General features: G+C 38.1%; 1 protein-coding gene across 3 annotated transcripts in view; it reads left to right on the plus strand.

The window, feature by feature from the left end:
* The first annotated feature begins 1,168 nt into the window (after positions 1–1,168).
* Positions 1,169–21,701, plus strand: part of MRPL42 (mitochondrial ribosomal protein L42) — a 107,670-nt gene continuing 87,137 nt past the window's right edge. For 2 of the 3 annotated variants that reach the window (XM_049884076.1, XM_049884074.1), the window contains exons 1-5: positions 1,169–1,254; positions 2,852–3,014; positions 8,087–8,150; positions 9,777–9,861; positions 19,052–19,215. In XM_049884076.1, the coding sequence (XP_049740033.1) occupies positions 2,945–3,014; positions 8,087–8,150; positions 9,777–9,861; positions 19,052–19,215 (383 nt within the window). In that variant the 5' untranslated portion in view covers positions 1,169–1,254; positions 2,852–2,944. Of the gene's footprint in view, positions 1,255–2,848; positions 3,015–8,086; positions 8,151–9,776; positions 9,862–19,051; positions 19,216–21,701 lie in introns of all 3 variants that reach the window. The other variant, XM_049884075.1, reaches the window with a different exon arrangement.

Here is a 21,701-nt window from a genome sequence, read left to right on the forward strand (position 1 = left end):
GGTTGGCGGCTGGAACTCACAGTCATTCCTTGCAAGAAAGATGTGGCAATCTGCTTCTGTAAAGATTTACAGCCTTGGAAACCCTATGGGACAGTTCTACTCTGTCTTACGGGGTTCCAATGAATCTACTTCATGTCAATGGGTTTGGTTTGTTTGGTATTTGGTTATGTAGATAAGAAAAAACTTAAAACCAAAGGAAGATGTCTGTTATTAATTTTGTTCTTCAACAAGTGTAGGAGAGAGACATTAAACAAACGATAATGTCAGATAGTGGTAAGTGTTATGAAGGAAAATAAAGGAGGGGATAAGGGTGGCTGAGGCTATTTTAATGGTGTGGTCCTTTCTGAAATGGTTCTTGATCCAGATCTGTTGGCTTTTTGTATATGCCCTGAATTATACTGAGGAACTTCCCTTCTATTCCAGTCTTCCTGAAGGCTTTTTATCAAGAAAGGGTGTTAGATTTTATCAAGTACTTCTACATCCATAGAGATGATCATGGGATTCTTTTCCTTTGTACTATCGATGTGGTGTGTTACATTGGTTGATTTTCTAATGTTGAACCATCTCTAATTCCTGGAAAAAATTCCACTTGGTCATGGTGTATGACTTTTTATGTATGTTGTTGGATTCTATTCACTAGTATTCGTAAGAGATATTGGTCTGTCATTTTCTTTTCTTTTGGTGTCTTCGTCTAGTTTTGGTATCAGGGTTATGCTGGCCAGAAGAGTGAGACCAGAAAGTGCCAAGAATCAGGGATCTTTTCTCCCTCCCAAAATAGAAGGCAAGGTCCAGGATTCTGTACATTTTTTCTCTCCCATAATGGGTAACCTGGGCTTTGATCTCAGAGGGCCTCCTCACCTCATTTCAAAAGCCCAAATCCTAACCCCTCCACTTTTGTTTCCTTGGAATGTCTCTTGCTCTGGGAAATCATGACTCACTCATCAATGAGCGATCTCGCGCTCCTCTGAATATTGGCATAATTTTAAAAAATAATGCTTGTTATAATTTAAGGATGTGTAATTGTGGCCGTAACTTTTTTGGGGGGGGGGTACAACAGGAAACGTTGCCGCCACGCTACTGCAGCTAAAAGCGGAAGAGCGTAGGGTCAGTCCCTACCGTTCCGCGGCACGGGGGCCACTTTCCCGCGGAGACTACACTTCCCAGAGTGCCTCGCGGCCTGGGAAGGGCGCGGGCGGTATCTCGTAGGAGCCGGATTGAGACAAGATGGCGGGTTCCCTGTGAAGAGCTGTCAAGGTAACCGCTTCCCTCTACTCCTCCGGTCGAGTAGTTTTGAGTTGCTGGGCAGGCCCAGAAGGTTTATCGGCAGGTGTCGAGGTCTCCTGTCGGTCGTTCTCGGCAGGAAGAAGCCACCTGCATTCCTCAGGCTCTGTCCGTCCTCCAGAAGGGCCGCTGTATAGTCGCGTGCTTCACGTAGAGTTCTTCTCGTGCCGGGCTGGCTGCCCTGGTGAAGCTGGTGGAGCTCGTGGCTCCAGGGACCTCTCCAGGTCAACGTCTTCCGTGTCTGTCCCTGTGTTCCTGGTAGCCTGTTCCTTAGCCCTTGGACCCTCCGAGACCCCGTAGCTTTTTGCCTCGGGGCTTGAATTCTGGGCCAAGGACCGACCCACTGAAATTGTCTTGGGGGTGGTGTGTGTGGATAATCTGACCCCTCAGCTGGGTGTGCTTGCCTCTGATCTGACCCCCCAGCTGGGTGTGCTTGCCTCTGCAGTGGCCTCGGACAGAGGGGACCTAATGTCCCCCAATATGTTTTGTTCTTGGACTCATAGGCACAAGACATGAGTTTGCGTCCCACCCGTGCCACGCATTAGCAGAATGTTTGACCTCTTAGAGCCTCGGTTTTTAATCTGTGAAATGGAGATGTCTACTTCACAGATTTGTGAAAGTCAGAGCACATAATATGTCTGAAAACGGGTTGTAAACTAAAAAGCACACTGTATGAACTCAGGTTTAGCAGTGCTAATGTACTGACTGTGCAAGGAACCAGCCCGTATAGTTTAGTCTTGCAAATAAGACTGCATGACATGTGTCCTAATTCTGTTTTATCACTGTCCAAGGAAAGGGAGCAGATAGTCACTAAGGCCAGTTAAGTACAAGGGATGTAACAATGGTTATATGTCGTTTCTTTGCAACGTGGAGGTTGTGATTGTTATCCCCATTTTACCACTGAAGTTTCCAAGTTTTTAAGTGACTGCTTCTAAAGTCCTTGGAAGCAAGCCGTTTAAATTTTGTGTTTTAGTTTCTTCATGAATCAAAATAAAGATACCTCACGGGATTAATATGACTGTAAAATGAAATGGTGGTGAAAGTACCTTGGAAAGTTAAAAGTCTCAATGAAATCTTGAAATTTTATTTGGGACTTTAGTATATTTATATGTGTTCCTCTAAATCAGTGTTTAATAGGCTAATGACAGGCCTTCTTTAATATTTCATTTAATCAGGAACAGAATACTACTTTAAGTGGTGTAATAACTGGTAGGTTGTACGCAGATACACTAGCAATGTAAGAGAGGATGCCCTATGTACTATGTAAGTGAATTTCTCTAAAGGCAATTACACATTTATTGAGTACTTACTAAGTGGAAAGAATAATACTGGGTGCTGAGGAGCTTGCATTTAAGAAAAATGATAACAGACATAGCTCTGGGGTTTCTGGTCTTACATTTTGATTATGTTGCTCTTTGTCCTGCTGTTAAATTGAGTGGAAATGTAAAGTTGTTTAAAGGCTTTGCTTCAGGTGACTTAGTTCTAGGTATTGCTTTCTATCTTATTCTTGTATTAAATATATTGTATCACTTGACCATTGGTAACACTGATTTTTATTTCTCTTAAGCAGGGATGAAAATAGGTGTGCCTAAAAGCAGATTTTAAAAGCAGTTTTCTTCAAAACATCCTTTTTCATACCACATGATAAGCATCTTGATTCATCATGGCAGTAGCAGCAGTAAAACGGGCAGTATCAAACACAACTGTCTTGAAACATTTATTTCCAATTCAAAGTAAGTGATTTGTTTTAATGTTTAAAAAGGGTTTTAAACTTCCAAATATTGTAGGAATACGTATTTATAATAGAAATTTTAAAGCATTTAGTTGTTGATTATACCTTTAGTCGTTGAATATGCCTGTTAATTGCAGGAGTGTTCGTAATAATGGGAAAGCCTAAATGTCTATCAAAAGGGAAATCTTCACTATGAATATCATGCAGCTGTTGTCAACATGGAAAATCTCAAAATAGAAGAGAAATAAAGCATGTCACAGAACAATATGATCCCGCTTGTTTGATTAAAAGATGATCCACCATATACATATGTATGTGTACAGGTTTATGTATAAATGCAGAGTAAAAAGTCTGGCCTAAACAGTGGTTATCTGTGTAAAGCATGAGTGGAATTTAACTGAGGGCAGGAGTAAGGGTATAGGGGAACTTTCTCTTGTTTGAATCATTCATACTTAGTATGCTTTCATGTACTTTTTAATAGTTCTTAAAATTAACAAATAAAGGGCAGATTTACAGTCCCAGCTTACATAAATAATCACTGTTAATATTTTGGCGTATTCTCTTTGTGTTTTTTTTCTACGTACCTAGGTATTTAAAAAAAAAAAAAGTAATTTCTACCTTTCCTAAGAAATTATATGTAGTCTAACATTTTCTTCAAAGCCTATTAATGCATGTTTGATAGTCGAAGCACTGACCCATATTAAAAAAAACAAAACCGTTGCTGTTGAGTGGATTTCCACTCATAGTGATCCTATAGGACCGAGTAGAATAGTTTCCAAGGAGCACCTGGAAGATTCAAACTGCCGACCTTTTGTTTAGCAGCCAAAGCACTTAACCACTACACCACCACGGCTTCTTTGACCCATATAAGCAAATAGAATATTAAAATCTTATTTCCCAGCCAAGCGTGCTTTCATTTTCTATTTCCTCTGTCTGTGAACAGTATCTGTGTTCACCATTTCTGAACTAGACATGGTTAGAAGGCTACAATAGATTTGCTTTTTCCTAGTTAATTGTGTCACCCAACTTATTTATGTATCTCTGCCCTGAATTTGATCTATTTCTTTGTGTTGCCTACTTACCACCGTTTGTGATTGGAAGTTTGTTTATTGAGTTGAGGGGAAAGAAGCAGTTTGAAGACTAGGGTAAAAGAAGAGTAATAAATAAGCAAAGGACTTGGGGGGACTTGAGGTAAGGAAAAGATGTTTCACATACCCAGTAAAAACCTTTGTTGAATAGAATTTTCAGAAGTTTGCTCAATCCTATTCTTAAAGGAAGCATTCTGTCACTGCCCTCTTCCCCAGTTCCTGCTTTCTTTTTCTTTAGGGTTCTGAGCATAGCAACATTTGTCATATCATCAACTCAGAATTAACTAATAGAGTAGGAGATTGCTAAGAGACTTTAGTTATAAACTAAAATCAGTGAAAATAAAACTACAGTCAGCTCTTGATTATCTGGGAGCAGTTTTCATTCATTGAGAATTAGGAGAAAGACCCCTACCCTTTGGCTTCCCCTTTGCCCTGACAGGAACCTAGCCCCAAGGCTGATGGGAAGTTTAGGCTATCAGTTTTTACCCAGTCCATGCCCTAAAGAACAATTAGTCCTCAAACATGTTAATCTGAAAACCAGATCTATCTCTAGATAATTGGAAGTTGTCTATACTTTTCCCACTAGATTATACATTTTGTATCACGTCCATCTTATTTTGGTGTCCTTATGCCTCTCATCAAAATAAGTTGTGGTTTTGGTGTTATTAGCGGCAGTCTAGTCCGCCCATGATTCACGGTGACCCCACGAACGAAAGGCTGGCTGGGAATCGGACTGTTGGGATCTGTAGGGTCTTCATTGGCTGAATTTTGGCAGTAGATCATCAGAACTTTCTTCCTAGTCTGTCTTAGTCTGGAAACTGCTGAAACCTGTTCAGCATCATAGCAGTACACAAGCCTTCACTGACAGATGGGGAATAGAACCCAGGTCTCCTGCATGGAAGGTGATAATTCCACCACTGAACCACCAATGCCTCATGGGCCATGTGGTATTACCCTCTTTATAATGGTGAAGGAAGTTGAGGTCTCTGGGCCTCAGAAACTTACCCAGGGTCACATATCTGGTAAATGAGAGCTGTGTCCAAAAACTGTCTCCCTGTGTTAGTCCAGTACACTTTCTGCTATATTTCCTTTCTTGTAGGAGCATTTGAAAATTAAGTGGGACCACTTTCAGCTTTTGTTGATCTTATCAAAGTACAATTAAACATGTGCAATAAGAATAGCTCATAAGTTATGGAGAGCTGACTCTCATTGAAATTCTTCTTGACATATTAAATTGCTTTGACTTCATTGTTAACTTTGGCATTATATATTTAGAACTTCTGATTCTTTCACTCCTACAATTTTTCTTTTGGCAAAATGTCAGGTAATGAATTTTTTAGTATTGATTATGAAGAAATTAACATTTTAGAGGCAGCTCAGCAGTCACCTTTTTTAGTTTTTTTTTTCATATTTATAGAACATGTTATAATTGTATTATTTTCTGTACAACTGGCTTCGCAGCCATTTTTATGGCATATATTGCCCAACTAACTGAACAATTAAGTTAAAAAAATTTTTTATTGTGCTTTAAGTGCAAGTGTACAAAATGAAGTCAGCCTCTCATACAAAAATTTATGTACACCTTGCTGTATACTCCTAGTTGCTGTCCCCCTAATGAGATAGCACACTCCTTCTTTCCACTCTCTATTTTCATGTCCATTCCGCCAGCCCCTGACCCCCTCTGCCCTCTCATCTCTTCTCCAGACAGGAGCTGCCCACATAGTCTCATGTGTCTACTTGATCCAAGAAGCTCACTCCTCACCAGTATCATTTTCTATCCCATAGTCCAGTCCAATCCCTGTCTGGAGAGTTGGCTTTGGGAATGGTTCCTGTCTTGTGCTAACAGAAGGTCTGGGGACCATGACCTCCGGTTTCCGTCTAGTCTCAGACCATTAAGTCTGGTCTTTTTACAAGAACTTGAGGTCTGCATCCCACTACTCTCCTGCTCCCTGAGGGGTTCTCTGTTGTGTTCCCTGTCAGGGCAGTCATCAGTTATAGCTGGGCACCATGTAGCTGTTCTGGTCTCAGGCTGATGTAGTCTCTGGTTTATGTGGCCCATTCTGTCTCTTGGACCGGCAATCACTTTTTATTCCTAGGCACTGTGGAAGACATGGTGATAAATAAGGTGTGGCTCCTGGCCGTAAGGAACTTATTTAGACTTGTAGATAAAACAGACATATATGGAAATAACCAGAATATGAGGTAGAATATGGGTGCAAACAAATGCCTGTGTAAGTACAGAGTAAAAATTTTACTGAGTTATTCTAGTTGAAATAGAATATAGTTGCCTTGAGTTTTTCCTCCTGCCTATTTATAGAAAACTTAATTCTGTCTATCCTGCCTCTGCCTTCCCACTTTTTTTCTTTTAGTGAACGTGTACATCACCTAGTGATTTCTGTTCAGAGAAAACATTAAAAAAAAAAAACCTGATTCATGCATAATTAGGAAGCTCCCTAGCAGTGTTAAACAATAAAAGTATATGTAAATTATTTTTACATTATTCTCTAATTTATCTTACCAAATGCTTTTCTGTATTAGCACAGGTAATTGAGAATTAATAAATCTTTTGAAAGTTAATTTTTTAATTCTTTGTGTTTTGTTATTTTAATATCAATAGAATTTTGAGGCAGACATTTTGCTGAGCAATTTTGCATTGTAACAGTGAATTTTGTTAAGGAATTTTTTATGCTTTAGGGTAGGAATTTATATTCATACCCCTAAATATATATAATCCTTGGGTAGAGGAGAGGTATTCAAAGATGACACACATGAATAACTGATGCAGGAAAAAAAAAAAAGGACTACAAAGAAGACAATAGCAGTGTCATATGAAGTGTAGGTTGGAGGACACGTGAAATAGACAATTCTTTCCCCTGCGATGAGGGTTAGAGAGAAGGAGGATAAAGACTTCCTGGATGAATAGCATTTGACTTTGAAGGATGAATGGTATTTGAACAAAGCTGGGATAGCATTCCATACTAAGGTCGTCATAAAGGGATGGACAGAACAGGTTACTCCATGTAGAAGGACCAAGAGATTCTGTTGAGAGTAGACCCTTGGCTTTAGCCAAGATACCTGCTTTTTTTTTTTTTAAAAAGCTATATTGCACTGCATTTGAATTTTTTCTAATATTTAAAAAAATATCTTCTCTCTGAACATAGGAGAACCTTTCATGACATTTTTAAAGTAATTATGGCTCTTGAACACCCAGGTATTCCAAAAAAGGAAAATATACTTTGAAAGATGAGCATTTTGATTAAGAAAAGTTCATTTTAAATTCTTTCATATTTTATCATTAAACATTCCCCCTTTGTGAACTATGCACTCCAGCTACACTAACGTTTTTAGAATGTCCATATAGATTTTCTTTCTTACCTCTAGTCCCTGGCCAAGTCCTGGTGGTTCATTGGTTAAGAGCTTAGCTGCAAACCAAAAGGTCAGCAGTTTGAATCCACTAGCTGCTCCTTGGAAACCCTATGGGGCGGTTCTACTCCGTCTGTAGGGTCGCCTGTGAGTTGGAACCGACTCGATGGCAATGGGTTTTTGCTTTGGTTTGGTCCTTGGCACCTATACTTCCCTCTGCAAGAAACATTGTACTCATCCCTTGTCAACTCCTACTTACTTCCTCATCCTCCAGAATAGCTTAGACATCATCTCCTTTGGAAATGCTTTCTTGATTCTCCGCAGTTGTGTTTGGTAGCCTGTCCGCGTGCTCCTCTCTTTCCTGTTGCTTATCCACCCTAATAGTGCTTATCCTCTGTATTGGACTTATTTGTTTACTTGCCTCTCTCACTGAACTGTACATACACTCTTTGAGAGCAGGGGCTGGATCTTAATTTGTTGCTGAATCCCTGGCCTCTAGTACAGACCTGGTTCATAAGAAAGACAATAAATATTGGTTGAATGAGTGAAACTAGCTTTACATTTTTGTGAGATCATATGCTGAAGTTTACTAAATCCGTTTTACTGTTTGGGGTCTTTGCAGATGGAGTTTTATATTTTGTGTGTCATAAATCTACATATTCGTCTCTTCCAGATGACTATAATTGGTATGTATTCAAATTCAATTGAAAAAATAACTGTCGGTTAGCTGTCTGAAATGACTTAATTTCTTGTTTTGTGATTTTTTTTCTGATATTCTTTCTTTAATTTTGTTCTAAAAAATTATTTCAATGATCTTATTTACCCAGTATCTGGGTTTATAAGCGTTTTAAATAAAAATCATTATCATTGTGTTTCAGTGAATACTTAATTTGTTGTAAGACATACTGTTAGAGATGATATCTTCATCTTTTCTTCCTAAAGCATGCTTTAGCTTTCATGGAAAAGTTAAACAGGTTTTATAGTTTTGTCTTAGGGCTCACATCTACTAGTTCAAGCAGTTATTTAGCTTACCTTTTGTTTGACATTGAATGATCCTAAATTACAAATATTTAATTCACTCACCATTTATTTGGTACTTGCTCAACTCCAGTCACTATAGTGAAAATTAGGAATGACATTTGAAAGACATTGTCTTTTTTTTTTCTGTCCCAGTATGTCATATGCAGAAACTAACATATTTTCTTAATCTATATAGCAAATTTTAGTAAAAATATATACTCTCTTGATGCTAGTTTTAAATTCTAATTGTACATTTAGTAGATGAAAGTGGACTAGGTAACACTTTTTGAACCTGATAAAGATTGAGTCTTTTAAATGTTTTGCATTATATAAAACTCCATCATTCACCAAAATCATTTAATAGATAACAGTATTCACTGTAGCCATATTACAGTATTCAACTTTAAAGTCATGGTAAAAAAGCCTCCTGTCTTACTATTCTCTGTTAGCTAAAATATACTTTATAATTAATTGCCAGTCTGGTTCAAGTCTGATTGGCATTAAAATCCAAAAAACTTAATTTTTACAGGCATCTAGAGAACACATAAGTTAGATAAAAGCTGAAAGTTTTGCTTCTTAGAATGCGTATGGATCTAAGAACATTAGCAGTTGTCAGGATCTTTGGAAAACTGGCTTAGTTATTTGGTATCTAAAGGAACAAGATCCAGCCAGAATATTCCTGGAAGAAATGTTTAGAGGAGTGTTACCCAAAATGTGTTTTTCTGAGGAATATTAATGGAGGGAAGGGATAAAATTCAACAGTTTCCAAATTTATTTGATCACAGAACCCTTTCTAAGGCAGGTTTCTCGAAGTTTTACTGTTCTACCGGTGTTTGGAGAAATGCTGCCTTAGAAAAAGTGCTCAGCTACCATCTTTATGACTGGAATTCAGACGATTCTTTATCTGGGAGATTTTGTGCTTTGCTGATCTTCAGCTTTAATAATTCAACTATGTACTGTCCTTTGTGCAGCTTTTTAAAGTCATTTTTTAGACAAGGAAAAGAAGTTCTGACAATACATATGAAAGTCTCTTCCAAAGAGGTTGGTTGGGCTAAAAACAATTAAAAGAGTAATTTGGATAAAATCATGATGGCATAAGGGTTTTTTGTGGGAGTTAAGCTGACTTAGTTTTTGGAGTGATCTGAGTTGTCCCCTATGATATATGGGTATCAGCTTTGCCAGTCCAGTGATACAGTATCTTCTCCCCAGGAATTTGTGCTTAATCAGTTTTAGCTCTAAGAATAATCATTCTGCCTTGAATATATAACAGTTTCTAAAATATTCTTTTTTAGCAAGGTAGAGCTTGCTTTGACATCTGATGGCAGGACCATAGTATGCTACCACCCTTCAGTGGACATTCCATACGAACACACAAAAGTATGTATGATAAAATGTCTTGTTTTTAATTTGCTGTTAGAAATGTTTATGTTTACTTAGAGTTTTCAAAGAGAAGGGAGTAATTGGATTTCTTTAATTTGCCTTTGATCTTTTGGCTTTAAAAAAAAAAATCTTTTTAAAAGCTTTACACAGTGTACAAAGTGAACCATTTAAAGACAATTATTAACATCAATTTTCTGATCTAAAAATCTGGTAGATTTCCGGCTATGCATCAAACACACCAAGTTCGAACTTACTAAACACATTATCCCATTTTACCTCATATTATAATCTAATGAATTATGAAAAACTTGTATTTTAGAGTGCTGCTTCATAACTTTTGTATTGTTAGCTCTGATAACCCTTTTAATGTTTGGTGAATATTTTTGTTGTTGTTAGTTTTTGGAATGGGCCAGCATGGGCATACATTTTAAGTGGACTAGTTTAATTTTTTTCCATATTTCTTTAAAAGCCAGGACACTAAATAGAAGAGGTTTTGGTTTTGATATAGTTTACTTTAGTTTGACTCAAGTCATTTTATTATTTTATATTCTAAATTCTCTCTCCAATTTCTTTAAGCCTTCTGCTATATTTGTGATGTTTGACGTGCTTTTTGAGGAGAAAATAATTAGATAATTTGTTATCATATGGTATATCTCTAGTGATACCTATTTTTCTAAAAATCATCATTGGGAGCCACTGTACTGGTTGATTTGACAAAATAGATTAATGTTCTTTTGCTAATTTTCATTACCCTTTTTAACCTCATCATTTTGTCTGCCTTTTTTTATTCTAGCCAGATATCTTAGGCACTAACGCAATCCCTGTTTCGTTTCATTTATTTGGGCAATATGTAGAAAAATAGGCCTAAGTTACTGACTTTGGGCCTGTAAACCCTTCAGCACACTCTATTATATTGTGCCTTCTTCTCTGGTTATATGCTTTATCCTTGTTTCAGCAAGGGCTGAAACCAAGAATGCATTCACCAAGAAGCCCAAGACTGCCAGGTCATTTGTCAGCATGCAGACTCTCATCCCCTTAAGGGTCTTTACATACTTGAATCTCTCACTTCTCCTACCCCTCCCAGTTTCCACTGTACTTTTTAGAACTTACTATCACTTGTCAGTAAAACCTCTCATAACCTTAACCCCTTTCAGAATACTCCTTTACCTTCTGTCTCTAACAGAAATTTGGCTGCACCTTGGAAACATTGTTTCCCCACTATTCCTCTTAAGTAGTTGTTGTTTTCTGTGCTATACTCTTCTTACCACTGGGCCTAGAGGTGGAGTATGTGTCCCTGTAGCTCGTCTTTGCACTCCCATACTGATTTCCCTCCTCCCTAAAAATTTCCAGTTCTGTAACTTGTATCATTGAAGTGAATCATCTACTGTCTTTCTTTGCTGCTGTCCTATACCAATGACTAGGTCATTTTTTCTTCCCTCTTCCCTAAAGGTTTTAGGCTCTTTACTCTCCCACTCTGTTTCTGTCTTAATTCTTTGTTATTTTCAGTAACCATGTAGATGATCTGTCAAATACTCTGGCTTCTCACTTGCTGGTCTTCTCTCCCTACCTCAGCCACTCACTCCCATGGTCATACCCTAGAAACTTCATCATTACCAGTAACTGTTCCTCCTTGGTCCCAATCTAAATTTTAAGAATTCCATTAACTAACTACCAATTCCCCCTAGTCTCCCAGCTCCAGGAATTATTCATCCCCTCATTGGAATTTTCATTCATTGATCCAACAACTTTTTCATAGTCCCTCATCTGTGTCTCACATGTTCTGTCTCAGCCTAGATTCCATGGTCTATCATTATAATCACTCCCTTGTGTATTTGTTCAGCTTTCCTGCCACCTCTCTTTGTTGCTGTCCTGTTGTACCATTGTCTCTTCTCCCACAGGTATTCCTCCCTTTAGTACTTGTGAGTTCACAAATACTCATTCCACTGGCCGCATACTGGCAGCCCCCGCTGTTCTTCAAAAGCATTAGGCAGGCTCCTGCCTTAGGGCCATTGTATTTCCTGCTTCCTGTGCCTGGAATGCTTTTCCCACCAGAAATCCCCAGGTTGCTCCCTCATCTCCTTTAAGTCTTTCTTCATTTGTCACCTAGTGAGGCGTTGCCATTTAAAGTTGTATCCCTACCCTCATATTCCCTATTCTTCTGTCTTTACTTTTCTCAATTGCTTTTATCATTTCTGGTATATCATATATATATATTTTTGTTTGCTTTCTGTCTCCTACCACTAAAATAGAAGTGCTGTGAGGACAGGGCCATTCTGTTACCTGTTATGTCTTCAGCACCTAGAATAACACCTTGCACTTGATAGGTGAGCAGTAAGTATCTGTTAATTAAATGAAAACATTTGTGGTGCATGGTTAAAGCTCTCAGCTGCAAACCGAAAGGTTGGAAGTTCAAACCCCCAGCCGCTACTCAGGATTGAGATGTGGCAGTCTGCTTCTGTAAAGATTACAGCCTTGAAAACCCTATAGGGCAGTTCTGCTCTGTTTATAGGGCCACTGTGAGTTGGAATTGACTCGACGGCAGTGGATTTGGTTTTATTTCCTCTGTGTTAGGGTTAAGAAACGTTCACATGGGGAAGCATGAAAATTTTTTCTTTCTCAAGTAGCAGGTTATAGATTAGAACTGCATAATAAGAATATTTTTTAGAACAGGTCACTGTTATAATATGATGTGTTCTTTCTGAATTTAGATTTACAAATCCCATGGAGATAGTACATAACATTACATAAATATCCTCCAGCATAACTTAAAATGTAGACTTGATTTTCCTCTTTTCTCAACGAAGTAGGGCTGCAGATTTAGTGGGCTCTTTTTTTTTTTTTTGATTCTCTAGTCCCTGGAAAGCATATTGCATGCAAAGATCCTGGTCATATGTAGAAATATTAACTGAGATGGGCTTTAAGAAAGTTGAAGTGATTTGCTTCTTTGGTTTTTTAGTAATCCACTCACGTTTGAATCTAAAACATGTTGATTATTTCCCATAAATCCAGGTAAAAAGATACTTCATTCTATTTCTTCCAGATGTGTGTTATATGAAAAGTACTAATATTCTAAAAATGTTTTTCTAGAATTTAGGGTTTTTAGTTTAGGAAAAAAAGAGGCATTACATTAGGGACAAAAAATAAAGATTTGGAAAAATAAAGTAAAAATGTAAGTATTAGGTAAGTCTTTTTAGTAGTTGATTTTAACACATTAAATTCAAATTTTGAAAATCTTAAGAAAAACGAGGGAAATTCGGGGTGACAATTCTGAATGCTTTATAAAGTTGACACTCAGGTTTATTTTGGCTTTTCCTATTTACTGGAACGTTCACATTTTCCTTCCTTGAAGTTTTATCAAGAAGATCAAATACTATCTAAAAATCAATTCTGAATTTGCTCTTGGCATAACTTTGAAGAATTCATTAATCCCGGTGCCTTTTTATCTATGCACCTGGAAAACTATAAAAAAATATATATATATATATTATACAAAACAGAATTTATGATAGAGTAGATTAAGCCTGTTTAGGAATAGGAAAACCACCGATCTCTCAGTTTGCAGCTGAGTACTTAACCGGCTTGCTACCAGGACTTCTTTTAACACAGAAGAGGGAGGAGCAAATGTTTTCATTTAATTAAAAAATACTTAGTGCTCACCTGTCAAGTACAAGGTGTTATTCTAGGTGCTGAGGATATAGCAGGGAACAGAATGGCACTGTCCTCATGGCCCTTACGTTTTAGTGGTAGGAAACAAAGCATACAAACACACAAATACACACACACAGGTGTATATATATACACACACACATATATACATACATATATCAGGGTATGAGGGTAGGGATAGAGTGGCCAAGAGAGGCCTTTACTAGATGACAAATGAAGAAAGACGTAAAGGAGATGAGGGAGCAAACTGTGGGGATCGCTGCATAGTAACCTAGAATGGAGAAAAACTGTTTATTGGCTCTAATCATGTTTTTTTAGTACCCCTCAGGGTTTGATAGTAATTTACAAAGATACTTTTTATATATCACTTTGTATGAAAAAGATGACCTTTTAAAACAATTTTAAATATCTAAAGAACACTTTCTCTTTAAAAGAAATTTGTATAACTTTTTCCTGTTTGAGGGCCTAAAAAGAAATGATAATAGCTGCCTACCATTTATTGTACCAGGGACAGCGAAGCATACTATTTATTATTATTATTTTATTGTGCTTTAGGTGAAACTTTACTGAGCAAATTAGTTTCTCATTCAGCAATTTATACACAAATTGTTTTGTGACATTAGTCGCAATCCCCATGATGTGTTAACACTCTCCCCTTCCACACCCTAATTTCCAGTTTTCACCCATCCACTTTTCCTGTTTCCTCCTGCCTTCTCATCATTGCTTTCGGGCAGGTGTTGCTTTTTGGTCTTGTATAAATGATTGAACTAAGAAGCATGTTCCTCACATGTGTTTTTGTTTGTTTTACAGACCTGTCTAATCTTTGGCTGAAGGGTGAACTTTGGGAGTAGCCTCAACTCTGAGTTAAAAGGATGTCTGGGGTCCATAGTCTTAGGGGGTCCTTTCAGTGTCTGTCAGACTAATAAGTCTGGTCTTTTTTTTGTGAATTTGAATTTTGTTTTACATTTGTCCTGAACCATCTATTGTGATCCCTGTCAAAGCAGTTGGTGGTAGTAGCCAGGCACCATCTAGTTCTTTTGGGCTCAGGCTGGTGGAGGCTATGGTACTTGTGGTCTGTTAGTCTTTTGGACTAGTATTTCACTTGTGTCTGTTTTCTTCATTCTCCTTGGCTCCGGGCAGGATGGGACCAGTAGATGTATCTTAAATGGCCTCTCCCAAGCTTTTAAGACCCCAGATGCTACTCACCAAAGTAGAATGTAGAACATTTTCATTATGAACTTTGTTATGACAGTTGACTGAGATGATACCTTCAACCATGGTCCTTAGCCCTCAATGGCCAGCCCCTCAATGTGTTTGGATGTTCTATGAAGCTTCTGTGACTTTGCCTTCGTCAAGTTGTGCTGACTTCCTCTATATTGTACACTGTCTTTCCCTTCACCAAAGTTACCGCTTATCTACTATCTAGTTAATGATTTTCCCTCCCCAACCCTCTCTTTCCTCGAGGGAATGGCCACTGAGGGCTAGGAACCATGGTCAAGGGTATCATCTAGGTCAACCGGTGTAACAAAGTTCATAACGAAGATGTTCTGCATTCTACTTTGGTGAGTAGCATCTGGGGTCTTAAAAGCTTGGGAGAGGCCATTTAAGATACATCTACTGGTCCCATCCTGCCCAGAGCCAAGGAGAATGAAGAAAACAGACACAAGTGCAATATTAGTCCAGAGGACTAACAGACCACAAGTACCATAGCCTCCACCAGCCTGCGCCCCGAACTAGTTTCTTTCTGTGTATAAACCTTTTCATGAGTTTTTATAATAGTGGTCTGAAATAGTATTTATCCTTTTGTGATTGACTTATTTCACTCAGCATAATGCCCACTTGATTTATCCATGTGAGGTGTTTCGTTGATTCATCATTGTTCTTTATCGTTGTGTAGTATTCCATTGTGTGTATGTACCATAATTTGTTTATCTGTTCATCTGTTGATGGTCACCTGGGTTGTTTCCATTTTTTTGCTATTGTGAATAGTGCCAAGATGAACATGGGTGTGCATATATCTATTTGTGTGATGGCTCTTATTTCTATAGGTTATATTCCAAGGAGTGAGAATGCTGGATCGTATGGTACTTCTATTTCTAGCTTTTTAAGGAAGTGCCAAATCAATTTCCAAAGTGGTTGTACCATTTTACATTCCCACCAGCAGTGCATAAGTGTTCCAGTCTCTCCACAGCCTCTCCAACATTTATTATTTTGTGTTTTTTGGATTAGTGCCAGCCTTGTTGGGCTTAGATGGTTTCTCATTGTAGTTTTGATTTGCATTTCTCTAATAGCTAATGATCATGAGCATTTTTCATGTATCTGTTAGCTGCCTGAATTTCTTTTTTGGTGAAGTGTCCGTTCATATTCTTTGCTGATTTTTTTTTTTTTTTTAATTGTGCTTTAAGTGAATGTTTACAGCTCAAGTTAGTTTCTCATACAAAAATTTGTACTCACATTGTTATGTGACCCTAGTTGCTCTCTCTATAATGTGACGGCACATTCCTCCTTTCCACCCTGGATTTCATGTGTCCATTCAACCAGCTCCCCCTATCTTCTTATATTGCCTCAGAACAGGAGCTGCCCATTTAGTCTCGTGTATTTACTTGAACTAAGAAGCACACTCTTCGTGAGCATCATTTTATGTCTTATAGTCCAGTCTAATCTTTGTCTGAAGAGTTGGCTTCAGGAAGGGTTTTAGTTCTGGGTTAACACAGAGTCGGGGTGTTACCAGTTGCCAATCGGACACAAAGCGTCCTTGTCTTTTCCCAAGTAAGGATACACGCAAAAGATTTTATCTTCTGCAAGCTTTATTTTGCTTGAGTCAAACAAAAGGGGTCAGCGGGGGACTAAGCCTTTCCAAAAGGCTGACTCTTGAAAAGGGAAGCAAGGCTAGGGCTTATATGGGTTTGGTGGAGACAGTAATGAATATTTAGTGGGCTTCTTTCAAGGGGTGGGTACTTCTCAGAATGGTGGTACATGTTAATTACCTTGCTTGCACATTTGGAGTTCAAAATGGAACCCACAGATATTCAAGATGGAGTCCTCTCGGCAGCCCTTGGCATCACTTAATGGGATATAGCGCAAGCGCACTGATCTTTGGCCCTACATCACCATCTTCGGAGGGCTAAGGAAGGTTAAACAGCGGTCACGCTTTGTTCTTCTGTGCATGCAGGAGCCTGTAAAGGGGGAAGGGACTAGAAAAACACTAAGAAGGAGATGGTAACTCATGGGTTGATTCAATCTTATGTTGACCGGCTGTGGTTCCTGTTTACCCAACTTCTAGGTGGTAATCTTTTAGCAGCTGTTTTGTTCTGCCAGCAGTTAACCCTATCTGTCTCATGGGGGCCATATCTTCCAGGGTTTCTACACTTTCAGTCAGACCATTAAGTCTGCTCTTTTAACTATAATTTGAGTTACGCATCCCACTTTTCTCCTGCTCATCAGGGGCTCTTTGTTGTGTTCCCTGTCAGGCCTTTGCCCATTTTTTAATTGGGTTATTTGCCTTTTTGTTGTTGAGGTATTGCTGTATCTTATAGATTTTAGAGATTAGACCCTTATTGGAAAAATTTTTTTCCCAGTCTGTAGGTTGTCTTTTTACTGTTGCGGTGAAATCTTTTGATGAGCGTAAGTGTTTGATTTTTAGGAGCTCCCAGTTATCTAGTTTTGCTTCTGGTGTTTGTGTATTGTCAGTTATGAGTTATATCCTATTTATGCTGTATATTAGGGCCCCTAGCGTTGTCCCTATTTTTTTCTTCCATGACCTTTAACAGCTTTTGATTTTATACTTAGGTTTTTGATCCATTTTGAATTAGTTATTGTGTATGGTGTGATGTGTGGTTTCCTTTTCATTTTTTTTACAGAGGGACGTCTAGTACCATTAGTTAAAGAGACTTTTTTCCCCCGTTGAATGAACTTTGGAAATACTTATTATTATTTCACTTAATCTTTATCAAACCCTTATGAGGTAGGTAAGGAGCCCTTGTGGCACAATGGCTAAGTGGTCGGCCGTGAACCAAAAAGTTGACAATTCGAAGAGTCCCAGTAGCTCCATGGGCAGAAAACCTGGCAATCTGCTCCCGTAAAGATTATAGCCTAGAAAACCCTATGGGGGCAGTTCTGCTGTGTTACGTGGGGTCACTGTGAGTTGGAATTGACTCCATGGCACCCAACAATAACATGAGGTAGGTATTACTCCTCTGATTTTACAGAAAGGGAACCTAAGAGGCTAAATAACTTGCCCCAGGTCACAGAACTAGTACGTGTGGAAATCAGAGGCCAAAGCCCAGACTCTTAACCTCTTCATTATACTGTATTTCCTTCCACACTAAGTGGTTCCTTATTTCTGCTTATGTCTACTTGTTAGTTCTAAGTCTAGCTTTGAAGGCCTTTCATAATCTAATTTCTCTGGATCTGTTTTGTAAAAAATGACATCTTGTATATTCTTGCTTACATTCCTTTACTCTTAATGTTTGTTCTCCCTCATAGACTATGTTCTGCAATCTGTGACAAGGCCTTGGCTTTCCTCCCTTTCTGCTTCTTGCTGGTATCTTTGTTACTTTGCATTGGTATAGTACTTGGTCAATTGTGTCACTTTCATATACTTATATATTGCCTTTTAAAGAGATCTTATTATTTTATTTACATGAGCTAGATATAAGTCATGCCTTATCCATAGTTTTTAGATTCCTTGAGTTGGAGACCTTATATGCTATCACATTTAATACAGTGGTAGAATCTAGAAGTGTCAGTAATAGTGTATCAGTGTAAAAGAAAAAATTTGTTTGAGCTGTCTCTGGTTGTTAATTCAGATTTTCATTGTATTGTAATACATACGTATGGAATTCTGAAAGCAAGACAATGTTACATTCTTGTGGTTATCTTACAGACATTACTGTTGCTTACTATTTAAAATGTAGGCAACTTGACCCTCCAAGATAGTGACTCTTGAAGACTTTAGTGAGCCACTTACTGATGGGAATGTGTTATATCACTCAGGTGTGTTGGGGAGGAGGTTTGATTTTTAGTAACCAGCCTCTTTGTGGGAAAAACTAAATACTCAAACTACTTACTGTAAAGCATCATTTGATGGCATTTCAGTCACCTGAAATGAAAACATTGAAATTATTCCTGCTTCCGTTGGATATGAGAAATGTCATTTATGAAAGTTTTTCATGGTATCTTACCTTATAATATACATGAGAGAAATTGTGAACTTTTAAATTAAATAATAATGGGTACAATTTATACGTTTGGGGAATAACTAAAGTAATAAGTACTTTATTATTTGGAAAAAAAGAAAGTATTAAGTTTATCATCGGAAAAACAAAAATTTGGTGTGAGAAGAAAAATTTTTCTGATTTTTTCTTAATGAATAATGCAACTACGTGAAATTCTGTTCCGATAATTTGTTTGCCAACTGATAATGCATTACTGAGTGTGGTATTTGTTTTATTGCAAATGCAATCAAATACTGGTGAACATTCCTACATTTTGATGCTGTTTATTTCCAATTGTTTTGTAGCCTATCCCTCGCCCGGATCCTGTGTATAATAGTGACGAAACACATGATCAAGTACTGAAAACCAGATTAGAAGTAAAAGATGAGCCCCTTGAGCAAGGACCCATGATAGAACAACTTAGCAAAATGTTCTTTACCACTAAGCACCGTTGGTATCCTCATGGACAGTAAGTTCTATTTTCTATTCTTCAGTTTCCGCTAGGCACAGTAAAAGAACACATAGCATTCTTTGCATTAACAGACTTTTGAAGTAGTGTTTTATATGGGGAAGTTAACACCCAGTATGATCACGTACTGTATTGTACTTTTAAATCAACACATGCCATAGCTAAAATGAAATACTGTTTCTTTTTTCCTTTAGCCAAAGCTTTCATGAATTTTGCAAGAGTTCTTAGAAACTTTTACGTTCTGTGATTGCTATGATATAGTCATTTAGAGTGTTGCTTTTATTCACCTTCTTGCAAAAGAATTGATCTTTTCTTCAGCTCTTTTTATTTCTTTGACAGGTTAGAGTTACTGCCAAAAAAAAAAAAAAATTGAGGATAGCACAGAATTGGGCAATATATATTGTTCTGTTTCTTAGAAGCTGCAATTGTCCTTCTGTTTGCAAGTACTCACATTTTATTACACTGATTCTTATCCCCAATCAGAATCTGGGTTTAGTTAGTTTCTTCTCTTTCATATCTTTTTTCTACCTTACCCAACTATGTGGGTTTTTTTATTATTTATATTTGTTTGAGTGGACTTTGTTCTTATTCATTTGTGCCAGAACCTAGCAGTGGGCTGGCACGTAGACATTCAGTACACATTTATGAAATTAATCAATATGCATTCATTGAGCTGTTCTACTAGGTGCTAGGAGTACAGCAATCAAAAACACAGTCCCTATTTGCAAGTTGTTTATTATCTGGGCTGGGGGGGATAGTTGAGTAAAACAATTATGATCAAGTGTAATTGAACCTTGAAAATGGTTAGGAGTTACCCGTGAAGAATGGGGAAAAGATTCCACAGATAGAAGGAACAGAATGTCTGGCAAAGTATGTTGGGGAAATTGCGAATAGTTCAGATTGAATGGAACCCAGAATAAGAGGAAGATAGGAAGGGTCTTGTGCTGTGCTGAGGAGTTTAGATTTTATTTTCAGTGTCAGATTTTAAGAAGTTAACTGACATTCTCAATCTTTATGAATTAGGGAATCATTAAGGAGGCTCTTTATTTGCAGTGAAGCCCTGGTGGTGCAGTGGTTAAGAGCTTAGCTGCTAACCAAAAGGTTGGTAGTTCGAATCCACCAGTTGCTCCTTAGAAACCCTACAGGGCAGTTCGACTCTGTCCTATAGGGTTGCTATGAGTTGGAATCAACTCATCAGCAACAGGTTTTGAGTTTTGTTTGGTTAATTAGGATAGGAGTCCCTGGGTGGTGCAAATGGTTAAGTGCTTGGCTGCTAACCAAAAGATTGGAGGTTTGAGTCCACCCAGGTGCACTTTGAAAGAAAAGCTTGTCAGTCAGCCATTGAAAACCCTATTGAGCACAGTTCTACCCTAACATGTGGAGTCACCATGAGTTGGAATTGATGGTAACCATTTTGGTTTTTTCGGTTATTTGGGATAAAGTGATGTATGGACAAATTGGAGTCAGAGGGACCTGTTAGGAAACTATTAAGATAGCTTAGGTGGAAAATATTGAAAACTTAAAGGAAAGGATCAGCAAATGAGAATAGAAAGGGGAAGAATAAAAGAGAGGACGGGTGTTTAAGAACTTTAATTTTCAATAGTAGTTGACCAACAGAACCCCTGGGTGGTGCAAATGGTAAAGGGCTTGGCTACTGGCCAAAAAGTTGGCAGTTTCAACTCACCCAGAGGTGCCTCAGAAGACGTGCCTGGCCATCTGCTTCCAAAAAGTCACAGCCTTGGAAACCCTATGGAGCACAGTTCTACTCTGACACAGCTCTTCTAAGAGTTTTCCTTCCATAATAATGTCTCTGTAATAAAGGTGGTATTTCTCTATCAGCTTCTGAAGGAGAAAAATCTGGGAATCTTTTTGCAATGTGGTGTCTTTGAATTCCTGTTTCTGTATTACATACTCTTCCATGATTTTTTTTTTTTTTAGTACACACTTTATGTATGCTATCTGGGTTTTTCTCCTTGTAATTCTAACTTGTTATTATTTTTAATAGGCTCCAGCTCAAAGCACTCTCATGTATGTTGTTGTTGTTCTTAGGTGCTATCAAGTTGCTTCTGACTCATAGCAACACTATGTACAATAGAAAGAAACACTGCCTGGTTCTGCGCTATCCTCACAATTGTTGCTATGTTTGAGCCAATTGTTGCTGCCACTGTGGCAGTCCATCTTTTCAAGGGTCTTCCTCTTTTTTGCTGACCCTGTACTTTACCAAGCATGATGTCCTCCAGGGACTGGTCCCTCCTGATAACATGTCCAAAGTACCTGAGACAAAGTCTCACCATCCTTGGTTCTAAGGAACATCTGGCTATACTTCTTCCAAGACAGATTTATCCGTTCTTCTGGCGGTCCATGGTATATTCAATATTCTTCACCTACACCATAATTCAGAGGCATCAATTCTTCTTCAGTCTTCTTTATTCATTGTCCAGCTTTTGCATGCATATAAGGGAATTGAAAGTACCATGGCTTAGGTC

This window comes from Elephas maximus, chromosome 4 (assembly GCF_024166365.1).
Source record: "Elephas maximus indicus isolate mEleMax1 chromosome 4, mEleMax1 primary haplotype, whole genome shotgun sequence".
Classification (NCBI taxonomy): domain Eukaryota; kingdom Metazoa; phylum Chordata; class Mammalia; order Proboscidea; family Elephantidae; genus Elephas; species Elephas maximus.